At 38.9% G+C, this 26,774-nt stretch overlaps 1 protein-coding gene across 11 annotated transcripts in view; it reads right to left on the bottom strand.

Annotated features, from left to right (window-relative positions):
- The window catches only part of UTRN (utrophin), a 594,041-nt gene that overhangs the window by 178,984 nt on the left and 388,283 nt on the right, over nt 1–26,774 (bottom strand). For all 11 annotated transcript variants that reach the window (XM_073022551.1, XM_073022550.1, XM_073022552.1 and 8 more), the window contains one exon: nt 14,581–14,753. In XM_073022551.1, the coding sequence (XP_072878652.1) occupies nt 14,581–14,753 (173 nt within the window). The remainder of the gene's footprint in view (nt 1–14,580; nt 14,754–26,774) is intronic.

Raw genomic sequence — 26,774 nt, 5'->3', positions numbered from 1 at the left:
AGGAGAAAAAGGAACACTTTTACACTGTTGGTTGGAGTGTAAATTAGTTCATCGATTGAGGAAGACAGTGTGGCGATTCCTCAAAGAACTAAAAACATAAATGCCATTTGACTTAGCAATGCCATTACTGGGTATATACCCAAAGGAATATAAACTATTCTGTTATAAAGACACATGCCCAAGTGTTCACTGTTCACTGTATGTTCACTGGAGTACTATGCACAATAGCAAAGACATGGAATCAACCTAAATGCCCATCAATGAGAAGACTGGATTGAAAAAATGTGGTACATATACACCATAGAATACTATGCAGCCATGAAAAAGAACAAGACCATGTTCTTTGCAGGAACAAGGATGGAGCTGGAGGCCATTACCCTGAGCAAACTAATGCAGGAACATAAAACCAAATATCATGTCTTCACTTATAAGTGGGAGCTAAATGATGAGAACACATGGATATATAGAGGAGACCAACAAATACTGGGGCCTATCAGAAGGTGGAACATGGGAGGAGGGAGAGGATCAGGAAAAATAACTATAGGGTACTAGACTTAATGCCTGGGTGATGAAATAATTTTGCAACAAGCCCCCATAACACTAGTTTACCTATATAACAAACCGGTACATGTACCCTGAACTGAAATTAAAAGTTAAATAAAATAAACATGAAATCTAAATGATAAATAATTAAAAAATAAAATAGACAAGGTGGTGAATATAATAGAAAATCATTGAAAATAACAATACCAATTGTAAGTAGAAAGTATCAAATTATAGCAGGACCAATGTTACCATTTTTCACTTTCTAGTGCAACACTAGGCAGAGTCCAAGATTAAAGGCAAAGGATAGAGAGGGTGTGGACATTGGAATGTCAGAGACTGGGAAACAGAAGAAGTTAAAAGGGGAAAGGAAATTCAAGGTCCTGACACTGTTGAAGTATCTTATGATGGGCTCCAAACTAGGTAGAGGGGATTAATGGAGTCTGAAAAGAGAAAGGGTTTGATCAACTAAAGATTAGAAGAAAGATGTGAAAATTCAGGAAAAAAAGGAATAAATGTTTAAAAGCTGGAGAATCTGACAGTTGAAAATACCAGAGGATGTGCATTTTAATATAATCAAGCTGGGGCCAGGCGCAGTGGCTCAGGCCTGTAATCCTAGCACTTTGGGAGGACGAGGAGGGTGGATCACTTGAGGCCAGGAGTTCGAGACCAGCCCAGTCAATATGGCGAAACCTCGTCTCTACTAAAAATACAAAAATTAGCTTGGCATGGTGGCACGTGCCTGTATTCCCAGCTACATGGGAGGCTGAGGCTTGAGCATCACTTGAACCTGGGGGATGGAGGTTGCAGTGAGCCAAGACTGCACCATTGCACTCCGGCCGAGGTGACAGAGCAAGACTCTGTTTCAAAAATAAATAAATAAATACATACATAAAAATCAAGTTGAAATATTGTAGATCTGGCATATAAAGTGAATAAAACTTTTTTTTCCCCTAGATGGTGGATTGGAAGCATTGTTAGCATGCCTCTTCTACTTGGAAAGACAAAATAGTATGTAGAGATTCATATTGTGAACTTATTTCCAAGAAGCAACACAGGAACTTAACAAGGAAAACTGACAGACACCACAGACCGTTTGAAAGAAGCAGCAGGCTGCAGCATACATCACGAGCCAGGCCAAAAATTGTAAGTCCCCAGAGTGTGAGAAAGGGAGAAACTGCCTACAGGACATACACACCCACTGGGGAACCTGGCAATCTAGGTTAGGGAAAAGGCCTTAACCCTATCCAGCTCTGGAGCTGATGTAGTGAGCAATGGGGAGTAGATGAGAAGGAACCACACTGGGATGTGCTGTGTGTGCACTCCCAGTCTCCAGAGGTATGAAGGGAAGTCATTCCTGATTCTAACTCATAGGAGACCTCGTGGAGGTCAGCCAGTTAACTCAGGCAGGGGTCACAGGTTGAGAGAAGCTCCCAACTGATATTCATGATATAAACTTGAGTGGGCACAGGAGCTGGGTGCCCTTGCTTCATGGGCAGATGAGGATGGGCATGGCCTGAACGCCCTGCAGTTTCCATCTCCACTGGGAAGGCTTATGATCTAAGGCAGTTTTGAGTTTGAGTGCAGACTGGCAGGAACTTTGCTAGCTGTTGCTGCTAGTGCAATGCTGCAGCTGTGAGACCCGCCTTGCCAAATGCAGAGGAGCTAGGTGGGGCTTACTGCTGCTGGCTACTCCCCATTCCTCATTTGCACTCTTTTGTGCAGCAGAGGCAACTGTGCTCCTCCTTGTAACACTACCCCAGCAGCCAACAAAATGTCCTCCAATCCCCGCGAGAGCTGCTGCTTGCGTCCGCCTGTAGAGAGCCTTGCTTGACCCACCTCCCTACTGGTTTTGCCCCTTCACTCCTCCTGGTAGCTTAACACACACAAAAAAAAACCCCAGAAACTTTTGGGAGCTCTACGGCCCCTTCCATTGCTTGGGACACCAGAGTACCTCCCCGGGTTAACATAAGGCAAGCATAAATCCCGCCACTACCACCACAGCCAGTGCTCTTTTCCAAGTGCCACCTCCTAGCTGGAGGCCAACTGACACAGTCCATGATAGCATCTGCAAGGAGAATCACACTGCATCAGGAAGGGGAAAACTTGTGTGACCTCGGCTGTCACCATCACCTGCATCACCCTGGCTAATCAGGAGGCCCTGAGTCTGCCCACGTGACCTGTTCATTACTGTTACACATGGCATGTGAGAAAGCCAACACACTAAGTCTATTTATAACCAAGGAATATCACAGAGTCTGCATCACTCCTCTGCAACCCCCCTCAGAGCTGGTGCTGGCACTCACTGCTGTGAGACTTCGGGACAGGTCACATCACTGGATCCCTTGCAGACATTCCCTCATACTAGCTTGGACTGTGGCAGTCCAAATGGGTTGCTAGATCCAGTGGAGCAGCAGCATTCACAGTAGTCTGGCCCTCAGGGATTCCTACTCCTAGGGGAAAGAGGGAGTGCTCCAAATCAAGGGAGCAACCTGTGGGATAAAAGAATGACAAAAGAATGAAGATGGCAGGCCTTGAGTCCCAGACATTTCCACCTGTGGGAAGTTTCTTTCAGCAGAGGCATGGGTGTAATGCTGGGCTCAGTGGAGAAAGTCTGTAGCTCTGCCCCAACAGTCAGGCAGCCCTGGTGCTCGTGAAGGGTCTTGGAGAAGGGGACTTATTCTCTCCTTCACCCACCATAACAGATACACCTGGAGGCTTCTCCCACAGGAGCCTAGCATGGGTACACCTGTAGACAGCCTTCCTAGAACAGTGGGGTGACTGTATCCCCACAAGAGGAGTGCCCTCTAGGTTCAGGCTTTCATGAGGAGTGGAGTCACAGTCCCTCTCTATGTGTAACATCAGCATTCCTACAGATGGAAACAGGTAACTGTGTCATCTGAATAGCCAGGAAACTGGGTCAGGAGAGTGACACACCAAGCACATTACTGCTACAATGAGCATCTGAGAAAGCCGTCATACAAAGACTCCACAACCAAGGAACTCATGCAGAGTCTTCACCCCTGAAAGCATGCAGAGCTGAATTAGCTTACAATAAACTAGAAACATTAAAGTCACATCCTCAAGGAGAGAAAAAGAAATTTAAAAGAACACATAGTCAAATCTAAAATAAATTCAAAAATAATTAGAATAAATAGTCTTCTGCAGTGAGAAGGAGCCAGAAAAATAATTCAGGGAATATGAAAAAGCAGGGTTCTATAGCACCACCAAATGATCACACTAGCTCTCCAACAATAGATCTAAACCAAGACGAAATCTTTGGAAATACCAGATAAAGAATACAAAAAGATGACTATTAAGTTACCCAAGGAGATAAAAGAGAAGAATGAAAAACAACATAAAGAAATTTTAAAAACAATTCAGGATATGAAGGAAAATTTTTCTAATGAGAAAGATTAAAAAAATCAGAACTACTGGAAATAGAATACATATTTAAGGAATTACAAAATGCAGTGGAAAGTTTTAATAATAGACTACACTAAGTAGAAGAAACAAATTTCAGAACCTTATCAAAAGTCTGTCGAAAGCCTGTTGAAAGACAAGGCTTTTAAATTAACCCAATCAAACAAAACTAAAGAAAAAAGAATGAAAATAAATGAAAAAAGTTTTCAAGAAATATGGGATTAGGTAAAAGGGCTAACTCTAAGAATCACTGGTGCTCCTGAGAGAGAAGAAAAACCAAATAGTTTCAAAAACCTACTTGAGGAAATAACTGAGGAAAACTTCTCTAGCCTTGCTAGAGATTTAGACATCTAAATGCAAGAAGCACAAAGCAGTCCTGGGAGATTCACTACAAAGAGTACATCACGAAAGCATATAGTCATCAGGCTATCCAAAGTCAACATGCAGGAAACATTTCTAGGAGCACTGAGACAAAAGCATCAAGCGACCTATAAAGAAAAACTTACTGAACTAACAGCAGTCTTAGCAGACTGCTAAGTCAGACTCAGTAGAAACCTTATAAGCCAACAGGAATTGGGATCCTACCTGTAGCCTCCTTAAACAGAAAAAATTGTCAGCCAAGAATTTTGTATTCAGCAAAACTAAGTTTCATAAATGAAGGAGAAGCATTTCACACAAGCAAATGCTGAAGGAATTTGTCATATGCATATATATTTAGGATTGTAATATCTTCTTGTTTGACTATTTCATTGTTATATAATAACATTCTTTGTCTTTTTTACTGTTTTTGCTTTAAAGTCTGTTTTATCTAATATAAGAATAGCTACTACTCCTCACTTTTGATTTTCAATAGTATAGAATATATTTTTCCACTTCTTGACCTTAAGTCTATAAGAATCCTTATGTGTTGGGTGAGAAAGAGAAAATCTTCCCTAACTCATTCTATGAAGCCATTATCAACCTGATACCAACATCAGGCAACAACATACCAAATAAAATTACAGACCAATATCTCTGATGAACATAGATGCAAAAATCCTCAACAAAATACGAGTAAACCAAATCTAACAGCACATCAAAAAGATAATTCACCACAATCAAGTAGGTTTCATCCCAGAGACGCAGGGATAGTTCAACATATGCAAGTCAATAGAAGACCAGGCATACAAGAAGTGCTAAAAGGAGTTCTCGGTCTTGAAACAAAAGGTCAATATGCCCCAGAAAAGAACCTTTTGAAAGCATAAAATTCACAGGGCCTATAAAACAATAAAACAATACTGAAAATAAAGTATCTAGGTGACAGTAAACATAACTGAAACAGTACCTCACATCTTAATATTAACACTGAAAGCAAATGGTCTAAATTTCCCATCTAAAAGACACATAATGGCAGAATAGACAAAAACAAACTAAAGTGTCTCTTCAAGACATTCACCTAACACATAAGGATTCTTACAGACTCAAGGTAAAGTAGTGTAAGAAAATATTACATGCAAATGGAAACCAAAAGTGAACAGTAGTAGCTATTATATTTTCCTTTTTTTTGAGATGGAGTCTCACTCTGTCACCCAGACTGGAGTGCAGCGGTGTGACCTCGGCTCCCTGCAACTTCTGCCTCCTAAGTTCAAGCAATTCTCCTGCCTTAGCCTCCCAAGTAGCTGGGACTACATGGCCTGCCACCATGCCCGGCTAATTTTTTGTATTTTTAGTAGAGACAGGGTTCACTATGTTGGTCAGGCTGGTCTCAAACTCCTGACCTCGTTATCCGCCTGCCTCAGCCTCCCAAAGTGCTGGGATTATGGGCATGAGCCACCATGCCCAGCCAGTAGTAGCTATTCTAATATTAGATAAAACAGATTTTAAATGCAACAACAGTTTTAAAGAAAGACAAAGAGCCAGGTGCAGTGGCTCATGCCTGTAATCCCAGCACTTTGGGAGGCTGAGGCAGGCAGATCATGAGGTCAGGAGTTTGAGACCAGCCTGGCCAATATAGTGAAACCCTGTCTCTACTAAAAATACAAAAAAATTAGCCCAACATGGTGGCGGGCATCTGTAATTGCAGCTACTTGAGAGGCTGAGGCACGAGAATCACTTGAACCTGGGAGGCAGAGGTTGCAATGAGCCAAGATCGTGCCACTGCACTCCAGTCCAGTTGACAGTGCGAGACTCCATCTCAAAAAAAAAAAAAAAAAAAAAAAAAAAGACAAAGAAGGGACAAAGAAGGTCATTACATAATGATAAAACGATCATTCCAACAAGAAGATATTACAATCCTAAATATATGTGCATCTAGCTCTGGAGCTACCAAATTCATAAAACAATTACTACTAGACCTAAGAAAAGAGATAGACTGTAGCACATTAAGAGTGGGGACTTCAACGCTATACTAACAGCACTAGGCGCATCATTGAGGCAGAAAGTCAACGAAGAAACACTGGATTCAACTGCACTCTAGAACAAATGCATTGAACTGATATTTACAGAACATTCTACTCCAGAACTCAGCACATGGAACATTCTCCAGAATACAAAGGCCACAAAACAAGTCTCAATTAATGTTTAAAAATCAAAATTATATCAAGCATCTTCATAGACCAATGAAACAAAATAGAGAACCTAGAAATACAGCCAAATGCAACCAACTGATTTTGACAAAGCATGCAAAAACATGAATTGGAAAAAGGACATGCTATTCAATATATGATGCTAGGGAAACTGGAAAGTCACATGTAGAAGAGTGACACTGAATCCCTATTTCTCACCACATACAAAAATCAACTCAACATGGATTAAAGACTTAAATCTAAGACCTGAAATAATAACAATTTTAGAAGAAATCCTAGGAAAAACTCTTCTGGAAATTAGCCTAGACAAAGAATTTATGACTAAGACCCCAATAGCAAATGCAAATCTAGCAAGAACAAAAATAAATAAATGGGGCCTACTTCAACTAAAATGCTTCTTCAAAGCAAAAGAAATAATCAACAGAGTAAAAAAAATAACCCACAGAATGGGAGAAAATATTTGTAAATGATGCACCCAACAAAGGACTGATATCCAGAATCCACAAGGAACTCAAATTAGTGAGAAAAAACACAAATAATCCTTTAGTGGACAAATGGCATGATTAGACATTTCTCAAAGGAAGATATACAATTGGCCAACAAACATACGAAAAAACACTCAACATCACTAATCCTCAGGCAAACACTGGTAAGACCACAATGAGATACCACCTTACCCTGGCCAGAATGGCCATAATTAAAAAGTCAAAAAACTAAAGATGTCGATGAGGATGTGGTGAAATGGGAATGCTTATACACTGGTGAGAATGTAAATTTGTACAATCCCTAAGCAGATTTCTCAAAGAACTAAAAGTACATCTACCATTTGATCTAGCAATGCCACTGCTAGGTATCTACCAAAAGGAAAAGAAGTCATTATGTCAAAAAGACAATGGCACTCATATGTTTATCACAGCAAAATTCACAATTGCAAAGATTTGGAACCAACCTAAGTGTCCATCAATCAATGAGTGGATAAGGAAAATGTGGTATGTGTATACCATGAAATAACACTCAGCCATAGAAAAGAATAAAATAATGTCTTTTGCAGCAACTTGAATGGAGCTGGAGGCCATTATTCTAAGTAAAGAAACTCAGGAATGGAAAACCAAACACTATATGATCTCATTTATAAGTGGGAGATAAGCTACGGGTATGCAAAGGCATACACAGTGATATAACGGACATATAAGACTCAGAGGTGGAGGAGGTTACTAGGGCAGTGAGAGATTAAAAAATAAAAACAAACAAACAAAAAAAAACTACAAAATGGGTACAATGTACACTACTCGAGTGACTAGTGCAGTAAAATCTCAGACTTCACCACTATACAATTCATCCATGTAACTAAAACCACTTGTACCCTTAAAGCTATTGAAACTGTAAAACTTTTAAAAAATAAATAAGTAAAAAATAAAAATGAACTGGATAAAACTATAAAGTTAGATAATAGTAGATAGATAGGTCCAGTATATAATAAGCTAATGAAGAAGGCACCCCCCTGGATAAGAGTCATAACTTCAACGTGAAGGAGAGCTGTTTTACTGATGAGGTTGTAAACAATTCTTATTTGATTTGATCTGATACAACAGAGGGCTCTTTACTAACTAATAGGGCAAAACAAATTGCATTCGGATGCACATGGCCAGGTCGAATGTAATAAAATAAAATGTGTACTCTGGAAAACAGTCTGCCCTTGATCTCCTGGAGATTGATTATCTCAGGGATGCCAAGATGACAGGAAATGTTAACTGACTTCCAGTGTGACCAGGTCTATGGGACTTAGAATAGGGATAAAGGCATTTACAGGTAAAGTAAAAAGAAACTTGGAAATCAAAATATAAAAAGTTATGAATACGGATATTGCCATCAACAACTGTAGCTGAGAAAAGGATAGAGAATGAAAGGTAAATGGGGCTGAGCAAGGTGGCTCACGTCTGTAATCCCAGCACTTTGGGAGGCCAAGGCTGGTGGGTCACCTGAGGTCAGGAGTTTGAGATCAGCCTGGACAATAAGATGAAACCCCATCTCCACTAAAAATATAAATTTAAAAAAAATATTTTTATATAAATATATATATTTATATAAAATATAAATATTTTATATAAATACGTGGTGGCAGCTGCCTATAATCCCAGCTACTCGGGAGGCTGAGGCGGGAGAATCACTTGAACCCGGGAGGCAGAAGTTGCAGTGAGCTGAGATTGTGCCACTGCACTCCAGCCTGGGCAACAGAGCAAGACTCTCAGAATAAAATAAAATAAAATAAAAAGGTAAAGGGACACTTGAATGAATGAGGAATGTAGAAAGCATACCCTACATATAGATCAGGAAGAAGCAGAAATAAGATGATGAAAGGATAGAATAATGGATGCATTCACTTCTAAGGAGATGTTGTTGACAGATGGAGAAGTATTGCTTAACAAGTCACAATGAGGCTGGCAATTGTCCCTCTTATCCCTGTGTGACAGGGCTCCCTTTTCAGCCAGTGTTTTCTGGCACCACATTTGATGTTTATGGCTGGTATTCAGACCGTTTGATGTACATAGTAGTTGGTAAAGATTCAGAATATTCTCATTGGCTGCTAGGTGAGGAAAATGAGGAAATTAACCTCTGTTGAAGAGTTTCAAGTAAAGTAGGCAATTAAGGGGAAACCCAACATTTATTTAGAGAGAAAAGTTACGGAAGAGTTTCAAGAAATATTTAAGACATAGGACAATGTGTCACAACAGAAGGTAGTATAAGGGGCAGATGGTACATTAAAGGAATGAGAGGAAAGAACAGAGAAGTAGGGCTGAACAGTGTGCTCCACAGTGATCACTTTCAGTAGGCAATGAAGGAGGCAGGAGCCTGGGAGGTGGACTGCCTCTACAGATTTGTTATGAGAACACTCCTCCCACTCCTTGGGGAGGGATTTTTCTCACTAAGCACACTCCGGTCTCTTCTCCACCCCTGAAACTCACCGAGTCCCTGCAGAGGTGAAGTGACGAATCTGATCTGTAAATTCAGGGAGAATAATTGGGCATGCATGTTTAGCTCAGTCCATACGGACCACCTGACAACAGGCCATGCATATACTGAGTTCTTTTCTACTCTTCCATGTATGGTTTCTCACTTGGTAAGCCACCTTGCCCAGTGACTGCTGGTGATTCTGTCTCATTCTGGGGTTTGGTTGACAGCCCTACTCACCTTCACTCTAAGTTACCACCTCCAATCTGGCCTCTATCAGTAATTAACATGGCATTTGAATTCTCTATTGGCCACATGATGAATGCCCTTGAGCACACTTTGTTTCATACTTGTTCAGAATCCAGCCAGCAAAGGGGGAAGCTGTTTTGGAAGACCTTCTTAGAAATCCCCAACATTACCAACCAAGAGGGAAAAACACAGGGTAGAGAGAATTTCTATGTCTTTTCAATTAGTGCCAAACAAAGAGGTAATCAATGAGAATAATAATAGCTAATGATTACTGAGCACATACCATATGCCACTATTTTTGGCAAACGTAGAGGCTAAATTAAATAACAAACCATTTTATCTTTTATAAATATGCAAGTAATAACAAATATGCTATTTTAATTTTATCTCATTCATTTTTAAAATACAAAAATGAAGAAGAGATCATTTACGCCTTTAGCTAAACATACCTAATCCAGTCAAAAATGGCTTTTATCCAAAAGTCAGGCAATAACAAATGCTGTCTAGCATGTGGAGAAAAAGGAACCCTTGTGAACTGTTGATGGGAATGTAAGTTATAAACATTATGGAGAACAGTTTGGAGGTTCCTCAAAAAACTAAAAATAGGACTACCATATGATCCAGCAATCCCACTGCTGGCTATATACCCAAAAGAAAGGAAATCAGTATATCACAGAGATATCTGCACTCCCATGTTTGTGGCAGCACTGTTCACAATAGCCAAGATTTAGAAGCAACCTAAGTGTCCATCAACAGATAATTGGATAAAGAAAATGTATTTATACACAATGGGGTACTATTCTACCATTCTGCCACTTGCAGCAACATGGATGGAAGTGGAGATCATTATGTTAAGTGAAATAAACCAGGCGCAGAAAGACAAACATTGAATGTTCTCAGTTATTTTGGGGATCTAAAAAACAAAACAATTGAACTCATGGAGATAGAGTAGAAGGATGGTTACCAGAGGCTGGAAGGGTAGTTGGTGGGGCAGGGGGGTGATGGGGAGGAAATGGTGATGATTAATAGGTATAAAAAATAGAAAAAATGAATAAGATCCAGTATTTGATGGCAAAATGGGGTGATTATGGTCAATAATAACTTAATTGTACATTTTTACATAACTAAAAAAGTATAATTGGATTGTTTATAACACAAAGGATAAACGCTTGAGGGGATGCACACCACCTTTGCCATGATGTGATTATTATGCATTGCATGTGTGCCTGTACCAAAATATCTCATGTACTCCATAAATATATACACCTACTATATGCCCACAAACATTAAAAATAAAATTTTAAAAATTTTTACAATGCCATACTGAATCTCTGTAAAAGCACAGACAGGTCTATATAGATATAGATACAGCCACCAGCTGTTATAAACTTGCAATAGTATCAACTATATTAATACAGCAAATGCATTCTTCCCTCCTCTTCCCTTCACAGATGAGTTCCTTGAGATAATGAGACTGAGTAGACTCAGTTCTATTGCCACATCCTCACCTCCCCTTCTATCTCTTTAGTCCTCTGCAATCAGATTTCTCCCTCAACCGGGGGGAAAAAAAAAAAAGCGGGGGGGGGGCCCTGGCAAAAGGCCACCAAAGCCCTTCTAATTGCTCCTGGACTCTGCAGACCTGATCTTACTCCACTTCTTTAAGCAGCTGACACCATTACTTATGCACTTCTTTTAGAAATCCCTCTTTCCTTGGCTCTTGACAATATTCTCTCCTGGATCTCATCCCTCTTCAGGATAGGGACTTCTCAGTTTCCTTGCTGCTTCCCTCTCCTTTGCCCATTCCTTATGTATTAGAGTTTCTTGGACTTCTTTGCTTTGCCCTCTTCTAATGTTTCACCCTCTCTAATAACTAACTCAAAATGGTTACCTGCCACCTGTCTCTGGACACCCCCTCCCATCTGTCTATTTCACCTACTGCTCTCTTTTGAAGAGCAAATCTCCATCTAATGGCTTTGGCTATCTTCTCCTGGATGTCTCTCCAGTGCCTTAACAATGTGAACTCATTATCTACTCAATCTCTCTTCCCTTTCCTAGATGCTGAAAGTGTCTCTTACCAGGTCTCCCCTCTTCAGAACGGGCTCATCCAAGGCATCCTCCATAGTTGTGTGAGGGATTCCTCCAAAGCCCAAATTTAATCATGTTACTCAAAAGGCTCCCAATTCCATCCACAGTGGAAGGGAGCTTGGTTACACATAGGTATGAATGATTTGTCTCTTACCCCTCTCTTTTGGTTAGCCATAGTCTTTTCCCCATGACACCAGCAGCAAACTGTAGTCTCAGTCAGACTTAATGTATTGATTTTCATATAAGCACAGTGTTATTTCAAGACCCCAGCTTAGTTACCCTTCCCCAGTCATCACCTAGACCATCTGGGGAATAACTATGTATGTTTCAAGGCTCAGCTAAGGAATGAACTCTTTTATGAAGCCTTCTTCGATCATCTGAAGTGAGAGTAACCACTCTCTGCTTTGGACCCTACCTTAATCTGAACAGATTTGTGAACCTCTAGTGGTAGGGACTATATCTTATTAATAGCAATGTCTCAAGCGTAGAAATAAGTTTGTATTACATGCTTGAATAAGTGCTTGAATCTCTTGAGGTGACTAATCAAAGTAAAAGTTATTTTAATTCATCATCACATTAATTTATTATCACATTTTACTGGAATGTCTGATCTACCTTAATGCAAAAATCCACTGGCACAGGCATATTCCCCCGTCTTCTAAAAATAACATTAACTTCCTTATTACATAATATTCCAGCTGTAGTTTATAAGTTCTTTCTTTCCAGTTTAAAAAACAAAAATTTGTCATGATAGGCTTAGGCAATAACTCCCAAGAAAGACCAAAAATTTTTTGTCTATAACTTTTTACTTATCTGTTTATGTTATAGGTCTTCATTAAATTATTCCTCCTAAATAAGTCATTCTCTAACCTCTGAAAATCCTAGCACCATGTACACTTCACTAGGACCAGCTCTGGAATTCTTAGGTTGTTGGCAGAGATGACTTTGTTGGATGCTCAGTGAATGCTTTTCACTATTAACATTTTAAATATTTTTGTTCATATTTATGAGGAATGGAAAGTTGCAACCTGATGGGATCTAGGCAGTTGAAAATTCAAGTCTTAAACAAGTATAATCCCTCACTACATAGTACTCCCTAATTTTCTTCTCTCTTTTTTTTTTTTTTTTTTTTTGAGACGGAGTCTCGCTCTGTCGCCCAGGCTGGAGTGCAGTGGCCGGATCTCAGCTCACTGCAAGCTCCGCCTCCCGGGTTTACGCCATTCTCCTGCCTCAGCCTCTGGAGTAGCTGGGACTACAGGCGCCCCCCACCTCCCCCGGCTAGTTTTTTGTACTTTTTAGTAGAGACGGGGTTTCACCGTGTTAGCCAGGATGGTCTCGATCTCCTGACCTTGTGATCCGCCCGTCTCGGCCTCCCAAATTTTCTTCTCTTACTAAGAAAAAGTAGTTGGCCAATGCTGATCTGTTATATTTTCCAATGGGAACTTTACACAGAGCATCCATGTCCATGCTACATTGCTCCCTTCCTCACATGTAAGAGGAACTGCAAATTCCATTCTCTGAGCTCCAGAAGAATAAAAACCTTTAAAGACATCTCAGAAAAAAATTTTTTTAATTCATTCATGATAGGTAATCATTGAAGATTCTGTTCTCCATTAAATCTTGAAACCAGCGGAGGCAGACCCACTGAGCCACTTTATGTATAAAAATGTTTAACTAGATGCTTTCTTAGGCAGGATTTACATAGATTAGGGAACCATCAAATCATTCCATTCAATCTTCATAGCAATCGTGAGTGTTAAATATTTCTATTCTGATTTTGTAAATAAACAAATTTAAGGCTCAAAGAGGCTGAGTAGTTTGTTCAAGATCAGAGAGTAAATAGTAAAGTCAGAGTCAAATTCAAGGCCATTTGGTTTAAAGGTTGTACACATGGTACGCTGCAAAAAACAAAACAAAACAAAACGGATCTAGGACTTCCTGCCAATGTTCTGCTTTTAGATTTTTGCCCAATAACATATTTTTCAGCCAGTATTCACTACATTTATATTTAATTAGGACCTGTCCACTATCTATTAAATATGATCTTAAAATATTCTTGACCCCAATAACACTAATCATTCTGTCTCTCTGGGTAATTTTCAAGGTCTTTTCCTAGTCAGAATTCTGGTCCTAAGGTTCATCCTCATTTAATTTTACTCTCTCCAAATGCAGACATGAATCATCAATTTTCCATTTTAGTGTCCATAAGAGATATTTAATTTCTATAAATACATCTTGAATGAGGCATATAAACAGCATGATTAAGCAAAACATGTTCACTGCCAAGAGTCAAAAAGATCTAGATTCAAATTCTGGCTTGGCACTTCTTAGCCTCAAAACTTGGCAAGTTGCTTATATTCATTAAACCTCTGTTTCCTTATAGAAGGAATAATGTTACTACCCACCTTTCTAAGATTTTTTTTTTATTATTAAATAAAGTAACATTTGTAAAGATCTTAACAAGTACATAGTCAAGGTAAACACTCAGTAATTAGCAGATGTTGCTAACAATATTATTACTAGTATTGTTAGGTTTAAAATATATGAACATTTATGAATAGTCTGGAACAGTTAGTAGACAGTATTGGACACAAATAGAGTTTGAACTATATAACTCAAGGAAACAGGCTTTGCATTTAAATCTTAAACTGCTTCTGATAAAGTAGCAGCGGTGGTACGGCTGCCCTTTCTCTTTCTGATATACAAAAATCACAAGTATCTGCCCCCTCCACTCCATTATTTTTATTTTGATATTGACTATTCTGACCTGATGCTAGCAGATTTTGCTTTTAAGTCATTCCATCTTTGGTTCATATCATCCAGTCGATGTTGAAGCATAGTAGCCTCTTCAGAATTTCCCAAAGCTTTTACCATCTTCTGCCTATTTCCGTCAATGCTTTTAAATATGTCATTGTGGGCATCAATTTCTGCCTGGATGTCCTAAAGAGAAAAAAAAGCAAATAGATAATGCAAATGTTAGGAATCAGTAATAGGTATTGGAATTTCTGCATAGAACTTTATAGCTTTATATTAACGGAAGAGTTTCTCTCAAGCAAAACAGTTCATTTCACCTTAAATTATAAGAAATTCAAGTGCTTCCAAAATTCTTATTATTCTGAAAATAATAGTCTTTAAATCTTCAGTACTTCCAGCTTTGTTCTTTTTGCTTAGGATTATCTTGGCTATACAGGCTCTTTTTTGGTTCCATATGAAATTTAAAGTCGTTTTCTCCAGTTCTGTGAAGAAAGTCAATGGTAGCTTGATGGGAACAGCACTGAATCTATCAATTACTCTGAGCAGCAAAAGAAACTATCATCAGAGTGAACAGGCAACCTACAGAATGGGAGAAAATTTCTGCAATGTATCCATCTGACAAATGGCTAATATCAATAATCTATAAGGAACTTAAACACATTTACAAGAAAAACTCAAACAACCCTACCAAAAGGCGGGCAAAGGGTTCGAAGAGAGACTTCTCAAAAGAAGACATTTATGTGGCCAAGAAACATATGAAAAAGAACTAATCATCACTGGTCATTAGAGAAATGCAAATCAAAACCACAATGAGATAACATTTCCTGCCAGTTAGAATGGCAAACATTAAAAACCCTGGAAACAAGAGGTGCTGGCGAGGATGTGGAGAAATAGGAATGCTTTTACACTGTTGGTGGGACTATAAATTAGTGCAACCATTGTGGAAGACAGTGTGGCAATTCCTCAAAGATATAGAACCAAAAATACCATTTGATCCAGAATCCCATCACTGGGTATATATCCATAGGATTATAAATCATTCTACTATAAAGACAAATGCACATGTATGTTTATTGCAGCACTATTTACAATAACAAAGACTTGGAATCAACCCAAATGTCCATAGTGACAGACTAGATTAAGAAAATGTGGTACATATACACCATGGAACACTATGCAGCCATAAAAAAGATGAGTTCATGTCCTTTGCAGGGACATGGATGAAGCTGGAAACCATCATTCTCAGCAAACTATCACAAGGACAGAAAACCAAACACTGCATGTTCTCACTCATAGGTGGGAACTGAACAATGAGATCACTTGGACACAGGGCGGGGAACATCACACACCGGGGCCTGTCGGGGGGTGGGGGGCTAGGGGAGGGATAGCATTAGAAGAAATATCTAATGTAGATGACGGGTTGATGGGTGCAGCAAACCACCAGAGCACATGTATACTTAGGTAACAAACTTGCACGTTCTGCACATGTATCCCTGAACTTAAAGTAAAATTAAAAAAAAAAAAAACAATTTTTAACTTGTGAGCAAAAATACTTCCAAAAGCATAGAATAATTGATATAGTTAGGCTTATGCACACACAAAAACAGAGAAAGAGGGGAGAGGAAGATTTTGACAAGATCTAGCCTTTATGCACGTATTGAAGTGATGTTATTTGATTTAAAACGATTCTTAAATTTATCAACCTAATTATTTTATTATTGATATGAAAGATCATTCTTGGGAATAAGCACAAAAACATATATTTGGCAAGTAAATAACAATCTAATTCTTCTGTAACAGAAAAATTTCTGGATAAGTATAAAGAAAATACAAAGAAAGTCAGTCTCCCTAACTTTACTTGCCCTTAATCTATTTTGATAACTAAATATAAAAGAAAATATTATCCCACTGATTTATCCAAAACAATTGCATGCATTATCTGGGAATTTCAATAATTTATTTATATCTAATATTAAATTAAAAAGCCAAAAAAAAAAGTTTATCTTTATAAAATAAATTTGGAGGCAGTTTAAGTAAAATTAGAATTATTATAAATTTTTTTTAAATTGGTTCAGATTTTGGGGAAACATTTGGTAATCTATATCAAAAGCCACAGACTTAAAATTCTTTTGAGGAAAATGGCAGATAGGAGACAGGTCTAATGCACTGCTCCTGCTTAGACGGACAGAACAGCATCTGGAGACTCACACTGTGAACTTTCGCTCCAAGAACCACTGCAGGAACACACCAAGAAAACGAAAAGAATTCACAGACCCTTTTAAAGAAGGAAGTTGCCACTGCAAATGCCACAAGACAGCATAAGCTCTTGGGAGTTTTACAGCCTCACCCATCACCTGAAATGACCTGAGTACTCATCCTGGCCAACATAGGGCAATATTATACCATCCTACTACTAGTGCAGCTGGCGCGGTCCTGAAAGCACCACCTCCTGGCTAGAGGCCAACCAACTCAAGTCATGACAGTCACTGATAACAGAACAACCCTGCTCCAAAGAAGGAGAAAACAACAGTTAAGTCCACTGCTTACCAAACATCAGCTTAACCATAAGTTCTGAGTCTGTTCACACGACAACTTCACTGCTAGCATAACTGGCATTTGAGGAAACCAGAGCACTAAACAAAACCAAGGATTACCACAGAGCCCACTTCACTCCCCTGCAGCCTCCACTGGAGCAGGTGCTGCTATCCATGGCTGGGAGACCTGAGGACAGATCACATCACAGGACTCTTTGCAGACATTCCCTAGGACCAGATTTGAGCCCGGTAGCCCTGCTGGGTATCTACACGCAGAAAAGCACAACAATCACTGCAGTCTGATTCTCAGGAAGTCCCATCCCTAGAGGAAGAGGGAGACCAATACATCAAGTGATCATCTTACGGGGCAAAAGAATCCAAATAGCAGCCCGTGAGTTTCAGATCTTTCCGATGAAACAGTCTATTCAAATGAGAAGGAACTAAAAAAGCAGTTCTGGTAATATGACAAAATAAAGTTCTATAACACCCCCAAAAGATCACATTACCTTTCCAGCAATGGATCCAGTCCAAACCAACAAGAAATATCTGAATTACCAGATAAATAATTCAGAAAGTTGATTATTAAGCTACTCAAGGAGGCACCAGAGAAAGGTAAAAATCAACTTAAAGAAATTTCAAAAATGGCTAAGTGTGGTGGCTCATGCCTGTAATCCCAGTACTTTGAGAGGCTGAGGCAGGAGGGTCACTTGAACTCAGGAGTTTGAGACCTGCCTGGGCAACATGGCGAAACCCCATCTCTACCCAAAATACAAAAAAAATTAGCTGGAAATGGTGGAATGCACCTGTGGTCCCAGCTACTTGGGAGACTGAGTAAAGGATTAGAAAAGATATTCCATGCAAACGGAAACCAAAAGCAAGCAGGAGTAGCTATTCTTATATCAGACAAAACAGACTTTAAAGCAAAAACTAAAAAGACAATAAAGGATATTATATAATGATAAAAGGATTAGTCCATGCACCTAACATAGGAGCTCCCAAATTTATAAAATAATTACTACTAGACCTAAGAAATGGGACAGATAGCAACACAATAATTAGATGGGACTTCAATACTCCACTGACAGTACTAGAGGGGTCATCAAGACAGAAAGTCAACAAAGAAACGATGAACTTAAACTATATCCTAGAACAAATGGACTTAACAGATGTTTACAGAACAGTCTACCCAACAACTGTAGAATATATATTCTTTTCATCAGCACATGGAACATTCTTCAAGATAGACCATATGATAGGCCATAAAACAATCCTCAATAAATTTAAGAAAATCAAAACTATATCAAGTACTCTCTCAGAAGACCACAGTGGAATAAAATTGCAAATTAATTCCAAAAGGAGCCTTCAAAAGTATACAAATATACGGAAATTAAATAATCTGCTCCTGAATGATCTTTCAGTTAACAAAGATATCAAGACGGAAATTAAAAAATTCTTTGAACTGAACAATAATAGTGACACAACCTATCAAAACCTCTGGGATATAACAAAAGCAGTGCTAAGAGGAAAGTACGTAGCATTAAATGTCTACACCAAAAAGTCTGAACGAGCACAAACAGACAATCTAAGGTCACAACTCAAGGAACTAGAGACAAGAACAAGCCAAACCCAAACCCAGCAGAAGAAAAGAAATAACAAAGATCAGAGCAGAACTAAATGAAAGTGAAACAAACAAACAAAAAACACAAAAAGTAAGTGAAACAAAGAGCTGGTTCTTTGAAATGATAAATAAAACTGATAGACCATTAACATGATTAACCAAGAAAAGAAGAGAGGGGATATAAATGAGCTCAGTTAGAAATGAAATGAGTGATACTACAACTGATACTACAGTAATATAAAAGATGATTCAAGGCTACCATGAACAATGTGAACACCTTTACACACATAAGCTGGAAAACATAGAGGAGATGGATAAATTCCTGGAAATATACAACCCTTCTAAATTAAACAAGGAAGAAAGAGACACTCAGAATAGACCAGTAACAAGTAGCAAGATTGAAATGATAGTTAAAAAGCTACCAAAAAAAAAAAAAAAAAAAAAAAAGTCCAGGACCAGATGGATTCACAGCCGAATTCTACCAGACATTCAAAGAACTAGTACCAATTCTATTGACACTATTCCACAAGACAGAGAAAGAGGTAATCCTCTCTAAATCATTCCACGAAGCCAGTATCAACCTGATACCAAAACCAGAAAGGGACATAACAAAAAAGAAAACTACAGACCAATATGACTAATAAACACAGATGCAAAAATCCTCAAAAACATACTAGCTAACTGAAGTAAACAGCATCTCAAAAAGATAATCCACCACGATCCAATGGGTTTCATACCAGGGATGCAGGGATGGTTTAACATACGCAAGTCAATAAATGTGATACAACACATAATAGAATTAAAAACAAAAAATCACATGATCATCTCAATCGCCACAGAAAAAGCAATTGACAAAATACAGCATCCCTTTATGATTAAAACCCTCAGCAAAATTGGCATAGATGAGACATTCCTTAAGGTAATAAAAGCCATCTATGATGAATTCACAGCCAACATTATACTCAATCGGAAAAAGTTAAAAGCATTCCCCCTGAGAAGTGGAACAAGACAAGGATGTCCACTTTCATCACTTCTGTTCAACATAGTACTGGAAGTCCTAGACAGTGCAATCATACAAGAGAAAGAAATAAAGGGCATCCAAATCTGTAAAAAGGAAGTCAAACGGTCATTGTTAGCTGATGACCTGATTAGATACCTAAAAAACCCTAAAGACTCAACCAAAAAGCTCCCAGATCTGATAAATAAATTCAGTAAAGTTTCAGGATACAAAATGAATGTACACAAATCAGTAGCACAGCTATATACCAACAGTGACCAAGCTGAGAACAAATCAAGAACTCAACCCCTTTTAAAATAGCTGTAAAAAAAAATAAAATACATAGGATTATACCTAACCAAGGAGGTAAAAGATCTCTACAAGGAAAACTATAAAATGCTGCTGAAAGACACAAAATCACAGACAACACAAACAAATGGAAGCACATCCCATGCTCATGTATGAGTAGAATCAATATTGTGAAAATGACCGTACTCTCAAACACAACCTATAAATTCTACATGATTCCCATCAAAATACTATCATCATTCTTCATAGAACTAGAAAAAAAAAAAAAAAAAACTCTAAAATTCATATGGAAGCAAAAAGAATCCCACACAGCCAAAGCAAGACTAAACAAAAGGGAGACATCTGGAGGCATCCTATTATCTGACTTCAAACTATACTACAAGGCTATAGTTACCAAAAGAGCATGGTACTGGTATAAAAACAGACACATAGACTAATGGATCAGATTAGAGAGCCCAGAAATAAACCCAAATGCATACAGACAACTGATTTTCGACAAAGCAAACACAAGCAAAAAGTGGGGAAAGTTACTCTATTCAACAAATGGTGCTGGGATAATTGGTAAGCCACATGTAGAAGAATGAAATTGGATCCTCATCTCTCACCTTATACAAAAATCAACTCAAGATGGATCAAAGACTTAAATCTAAGATCTGAAACCATAAAAATTGTAGAAGATAACATCAGAAAAACTCTTCTAGACATTGGCTTAGGCAAAGACTTCATGACCAAGAACCCAAAAGCAAATGCAACAAAAACAATTATAAATAGATGGGACTTAATTAAACAAAAAAGATTCTGCACAGCAAAATAAACAATGAACAGAGGAAATGGACAGCCCATAGAGTCACAGAGTGGGAGAAAATATTCACAAACTATGCATCCAGCAAAGGACTAATATCTGGAATCTACAAGGAACTCAAACAAATCAGCAAGGAAAAAAAAAAATAATAATCCCATCAAAAGCTGGGTTAAGGACATGAATAGACCAAAAGAAGATATACAAATGGCCAATAAACACATGAAAAAATGCTGTACATCACTAATTATCAGGGAAATGCAAATCAAAACCACAGTATGATACCCCTTACTCCTGCAAGAATGGCCATAATTTAAAAATTTAAAAAAATTGATGTTGGTGTGGATGTGTTAAAAATGGAAGTTTTACACTGCTCATGGGAGTATAAACTAGTACAACCATTATGAAAAACAGCATGGAGGGTCCTTAAAGAACTAAAAGCGGAACTACCATTTGATCCATCAATTCCACACTTGGGTATCTTCCCAGAGGAAAATAAGTCATTATATGAAAAAGACATTTGCACAGGAATGTTTATAGCAGCACCATTTGTGATTGCAAAAATATGCAACCAGCACAAATGCCTATCAGTCAACAAAACAAGTGGGTAAAGAAAATGTGATTATACACACACACACACACACACACACACACACACCATGGAATTCCACTCAGGCATAAAAAGGAATGAAATAATGGCATTCACAGAAATCTGGATGGAGTTGGAGACCATTATTCTAAGTGAAGTCAGTCAGGAATGGAAAATCAAACATCATATATTCTCACTTATAAGTGTGAGCTAAGCTATGAAGACAGAAAGTCATAAGAATGGTATAATGGACTCTGGGAGCTCCAGCAGGAGGGTGGGAGGTAGGATGAGGGATAAAAGACTGTACATTAGGTTCAGTGTACACTGCTTGGGTGATGGGTGCACCAAAATCTCAGAAATCATCACTAAAGAATTTACGCATGTAACCAAACATCACCTGCTCCCCGCAAAACTACTGCAATTTTAAAAAGTCATAAAAATGTTGAAATTACCTAACTTAAGAAGATTTATGTCTAAAAATGTTTTAACACACTGATTGTTTTTAGAGAAAAAGAGTGGAAGCTATCATAATATATTAGTGGTGATACCATATTTTTAAAAACAGGATATAAAACTATATATCATAATAATTTCATTTTTAAAAGTATGTACTTTAACTGGCATATGCATTTGTGTATAATTGTACACATACACAATAGGACTATAAAACAAAAATAGTGTAATCTCTATAGAAGAGGATTACAGGTAAGTTTAGTTTTCTTCTCTATACTTCTCTGAGTTTTCAAAAAGTTCTACACAAAGTTTCTTTATATAATTAGATAAATCTAACAAATTTCAGATATGGAGTGCCTATCCAATTTTCTTACTACTCTTCCCTTATAAAATTGTCAGCATAACTATCTATTAGTTTAGCAATTATCTTTTCCTCCTGAATTTAATGGAAGCAACCTAGTTGTAGCTAACTCTGGTGTGACAGCCATTAATGTACCATAAGTAAGTGTGCATCTACAAACAGAAAAACAGGCACCAGAGGTAGCTATGAAGATGTGGTGAGTTTCCATGGCTTTCAGTGGTAATGAACAGTAAAAGAGCTCACTGGAGAAGTAAAAAACTTTCATTTCAGGCAATGAATCTGAACTAGTAAAGGAGAGCAAACTCCTAAACACTGCAGTTCTATTGTCCTTCTACTTTCAAGCTTTTCTTCATATGACTCTGCTATAGTCTGAATATTTGTGTCCTCCCAAAATTGTTTTTTGAACCCCTAACCCTGACAATGATAGTATTAGGAGGTGGGGCCTTTAGGAAGTGATAAGGTCATGCTCTCATGAATGAGATTACTACCCCGATAAAGGAAGCCCCAGAGAGCTGCCCTGCCCTTGCCATCATGTGAACACCCACCTAGAAGGCGATACCTATGAATCAGAAAGCAGACCCTCACTAGAATATCAAATCTGCCAGTGCCTTGATCTTGGACTTCACAGTCCCCAGATCCAAGAGAAATACATTTCTGTGGTTTAGAAACTACTCAGTCTATGGCATTTTGTTATAGCAGCTCAAACGGATTAAGACAGCTTCACTCATCATAAGTTTCTCTTGTTATAAATAAATAAACAGGGTGAAAATTTACATAGTAATACTTTAAATACTCAGAGTGTTTTTCTTCATTTAAAACTCACTCCTGAGATCCTGAGCAAGATGACCGAATAGGAACAGCACCAGACTCCAGTTCCCAGCACGAGCGACAGAGAAGGCAGGTGATTTCTGCATTTTCAACTGAGGTACTGGGTTCATCTCACTGGGGAGTGCCGGGCAATCGATGCTGGTCAGTTGGTGCAGCCTGACCAGTGACAGCTGAAGCAGGGCGAGGCATCGCCTCACCTGGGAAGCGCAAGGGGGAAGGGAATTCCTTTTCCTAGCCAAGGGAAACTGAGACACGCAACACCTGGAAAATTGGGTAACTCCCACCCTAATACTGCACTTTACCAAGGGTCTTAGCAAACGGCACACCAGGAGATTATATCCCACACTTGGCCTGGAGGGTCCCTCTCCCATGAAGCCTCCCTCATTGCTAGCACAGCAGTCTGAGATCTAACTGCAAGGTGGAAGTGAGGCTGGGGGAGGGGCGCCCGCCATTGCCGAGACTTAAGTAGGTAAACAAAGCCGCTGGGAAGCTCAAACTGGGTGGAGCCCACCACAGCTCAAGGAGGCCTGTCTGCCTCTGTAGACTCCACCTCTGGGGACAGGGCATAGCTAAACAAAAAGCAGCAGAAACCTCTACAGATGTAAATGACCCTGTCTGACAGCTTTGAAGAAAGCAGTGGGATTCCCAGCACGGAGGTTGAGATCTGAGAATGGACAGACTGCCTGCTCAAGTGGGTCCCTGACCCTCGAGTAACCTAACTCGGAGACATACCACACCTCACACCTCACACGGCTGGGTACACCTCTGAAACGAAGTTTCCAGAGCAAGAATCAGACAGCAACACTCGCTGTTCAGCAATATTCTATCTTCTGCAGCCTCTGCTGCTGATACCCAGGTAAACAGGGTCTGGAGTGGACCTCAAGCAAACTCCAACAGACCTGCAGCTGAGGGCCCTGACTGTTAGAAAGACAACTAACAAACAGAAAGGAGACCCACACCAAACCCCATCAGTACGTCACCATCATCAAAGACCAGAGGCAGATAAAACCACAAAGATGGGGAAAAAGCAGGGCAGAGAAGCTGGAAATTCAAAAAATCAGAGTGCATCTCCCCCTCCAAAGGAATGCAGCTCATCGCCAACAACGGATCAAAGTTGGATGGAGAATGACTTTGACAAGTTGAGAGAAGAAGGCTTAGGTCGATCAAACTTCTCAGAGCTAAAGGAGGAACTATGTACCCAGCATAAAGAAACTAAAAATCTTGAAAAAAGAATGGAAGAATGGATAACTAGAATAATTAATGCAGAGAAGGCCATAAACGAACGGACAGAGATAAAAACCACAACATGAGAATTACGTGACAAATGCACAAACTTCAGTAACCAATTCAATCAACTGGAAGAAAGAGTATCAATGATTGAAGATCAAATGAATGAAATGAAGTAAGAAGAGAACTCTAGAGAAAAAAGAGGAAAAAGAAATGAACAAATCCTCCAAGAAATATGGGATTATGTGAAAAGACCAAATCTACGTCTGACTGCTGTGCCTGAAAGTGAGGGGGGAAATGGAACCAAGTTGGGAAACACTCTTCAGGATATCACCCAGAAGAACTTCCCCAACCTAGTGAGGCAGGCCAACATTCTAATTCAGGAAATACAGAGAACGCTGCAAAGATACTCCTCAAGAAGAGCAACTCCAAGACACAAAATTGTCAGATTCACCAAAGTTGAAATGAAGGAAAAAATCGTAAGGGCAGCCAGAGAGAAAGGTTGGGTTATCCACAAAGGGAAGCCCATCAGACTAACAGCACATCTCTCGGCAGAAACTCTACAAGCAGAAAAGAGTGGGGGCCAATATTCAACATTCTTAAAGAAAAGAATTTTCAACCCAGAATTTCATATCCAGCCAAACTAAATTTCATAAGTGAAGGAGAAATAAAATCCTTTACAGACAAGCAAATGCTTAGACATTTTGTCACCACCAGGCCTGCCCTACAAGAGACCCTGAAGGAAGCACTAAACATGGAAAGGAACAACTGGTACCAGCCATTGCAAAAACATGCCAAAATGTAAAGACCATCGAGGCTAGGAAGAAATTGCATCAACTAACGAGGAAAGTAACCAGCTAATATCACAATGACAGGATCAAGTTCACACATAACAATATTAACCTTAAATGTAAATGGACTAAATGCTCCAATTAAAAGATACAGACTGGCAAATTGGATACAGAGTCAAGACCCATCAATGTGCTGTATTCAGGAGACCCATCTCACATGCAGAGACATACATAGGCTCAAAACAAAGGGATGGAGAAAGATCTACCAAGCAAATGGAAAACAAAAAAAAGCAGGGGTTGCAATCTAGTCTCTGATAAAACAGACTTTAAACCATCAAAGATCAAAAGAGACAAAGAAGGCCATTACATAATGGTAAAGGGATCAATTCAACAGGAAGAGCTAATTATCCTAAATATATATGCACTCAATATAGGAGCACCCAGATTCATAAAGCAAGTCCGTAGAGACTTACAAAGAGACTTAGACTCCCATACAATAATAATGGGAGACTTCCATTGTCAACATTAGACAGATCGGTGAGACAGAAAGCTAACAAGGATATCCAGGAATTGAACTCAACTCTGCACCAAGAGGACCTAATAGACATCTACAAAACTCTCCACCCCAAATCAACAGAATATACATTCTTCTCAGCACCACATCGCACTTATTCCAAAATTGACCACATAGTTGGAAGTAAAGCACTCCTCAGCAAATGTACAAGAACAGAAATTATAACAAACTATCTCTCAGACCACAGTGCAATCAAACTAGAACTCAGGACTAAGAAACTCAAACAAAACCGCTCAACTACATGGAAACTGAACAACCTGCTCCTGAATGACTACTGGGTACACAATGAAATGAAGGCAGAAATAAAGATGTTCTTTGAAACCAACGAGAAAAATACACAACATACCAGAATCTCTGGGACACATTCAAAGCAGTATGTAGAGGGAAATTTATAGCACTGAATGCCCACAAGAGAAAGCTGGAAAGATCTAAAATTGACACCCTAACATCATAATTAAAAGAACTAGAGAAGCAAGAGCAAACACATTCAAAAGCTAGCAGAAGGCAAGAAATAACTAAAATCAGAGCAGAACTGAAGGAGATTGAGACACAAAAAATCCTCCAAAAAATCAATGAATCCAGGAGCTGGTTTTTTGAAAAGAACAACAAAATTGATAGTCTGCTAGCAAGACTAAGAAAGAAGAAAAGAGAGAAGAATCAAATATATGCAATAAAAAATGATAAAGAGGATATCACCACCGACCCCACAGAAATACAAGCTACCATCCGAGAATACAATAAACACCTCTACACAAATAAACTTGAAAACCTAGAAGAAATGGACAATTTCCTGGACACTTACACTCTCCCAAGACTAAACCAGGAAGAAGTTGAATCCCTGAATAGACCAATAGCAGACTCTGAAATTGAGGCAATAATTAATAGCCTACCAACCAAAAAAAGTCCAGGACCAGACAGATTCACAGCCGACTTCTCAGGAGGAGCTGGTACCACTCCTTCTGAAACTCTTCCAATCAATAGAAACAGAGAACCAAATCATGAATGAACTCCCATTCACAATAGCTTCAAAGAGAAAAATGTACCTAGGAATCCAACTTACAAGAGATGTAAAGGACCTCTTCAGGGAGAACTACAAACCACTGCTCAGTGAAATAAAAGAGGACACA

Source organism: Chlorocebus sabaeus, chromosome 13 (assembly GCF_047675955.1).
Source record: "Chlorocebus sabaeus isolate Y175 chromosome 13, mChlSab1.0.hap1, whole genome shotgun sequence".
Taxonomy (NCBI): Eukaryota; Metazoa; Chordata; class Mammalia; order Primates; family Cercopithecidae; genus Chlorocebus; species Chlorocebus sabaeus.
The sequence above is the reverse complement of the archived record's forward strand: the minus strand, read 5'-3'. Positions and strand labels throughout refer to the sequence as shown.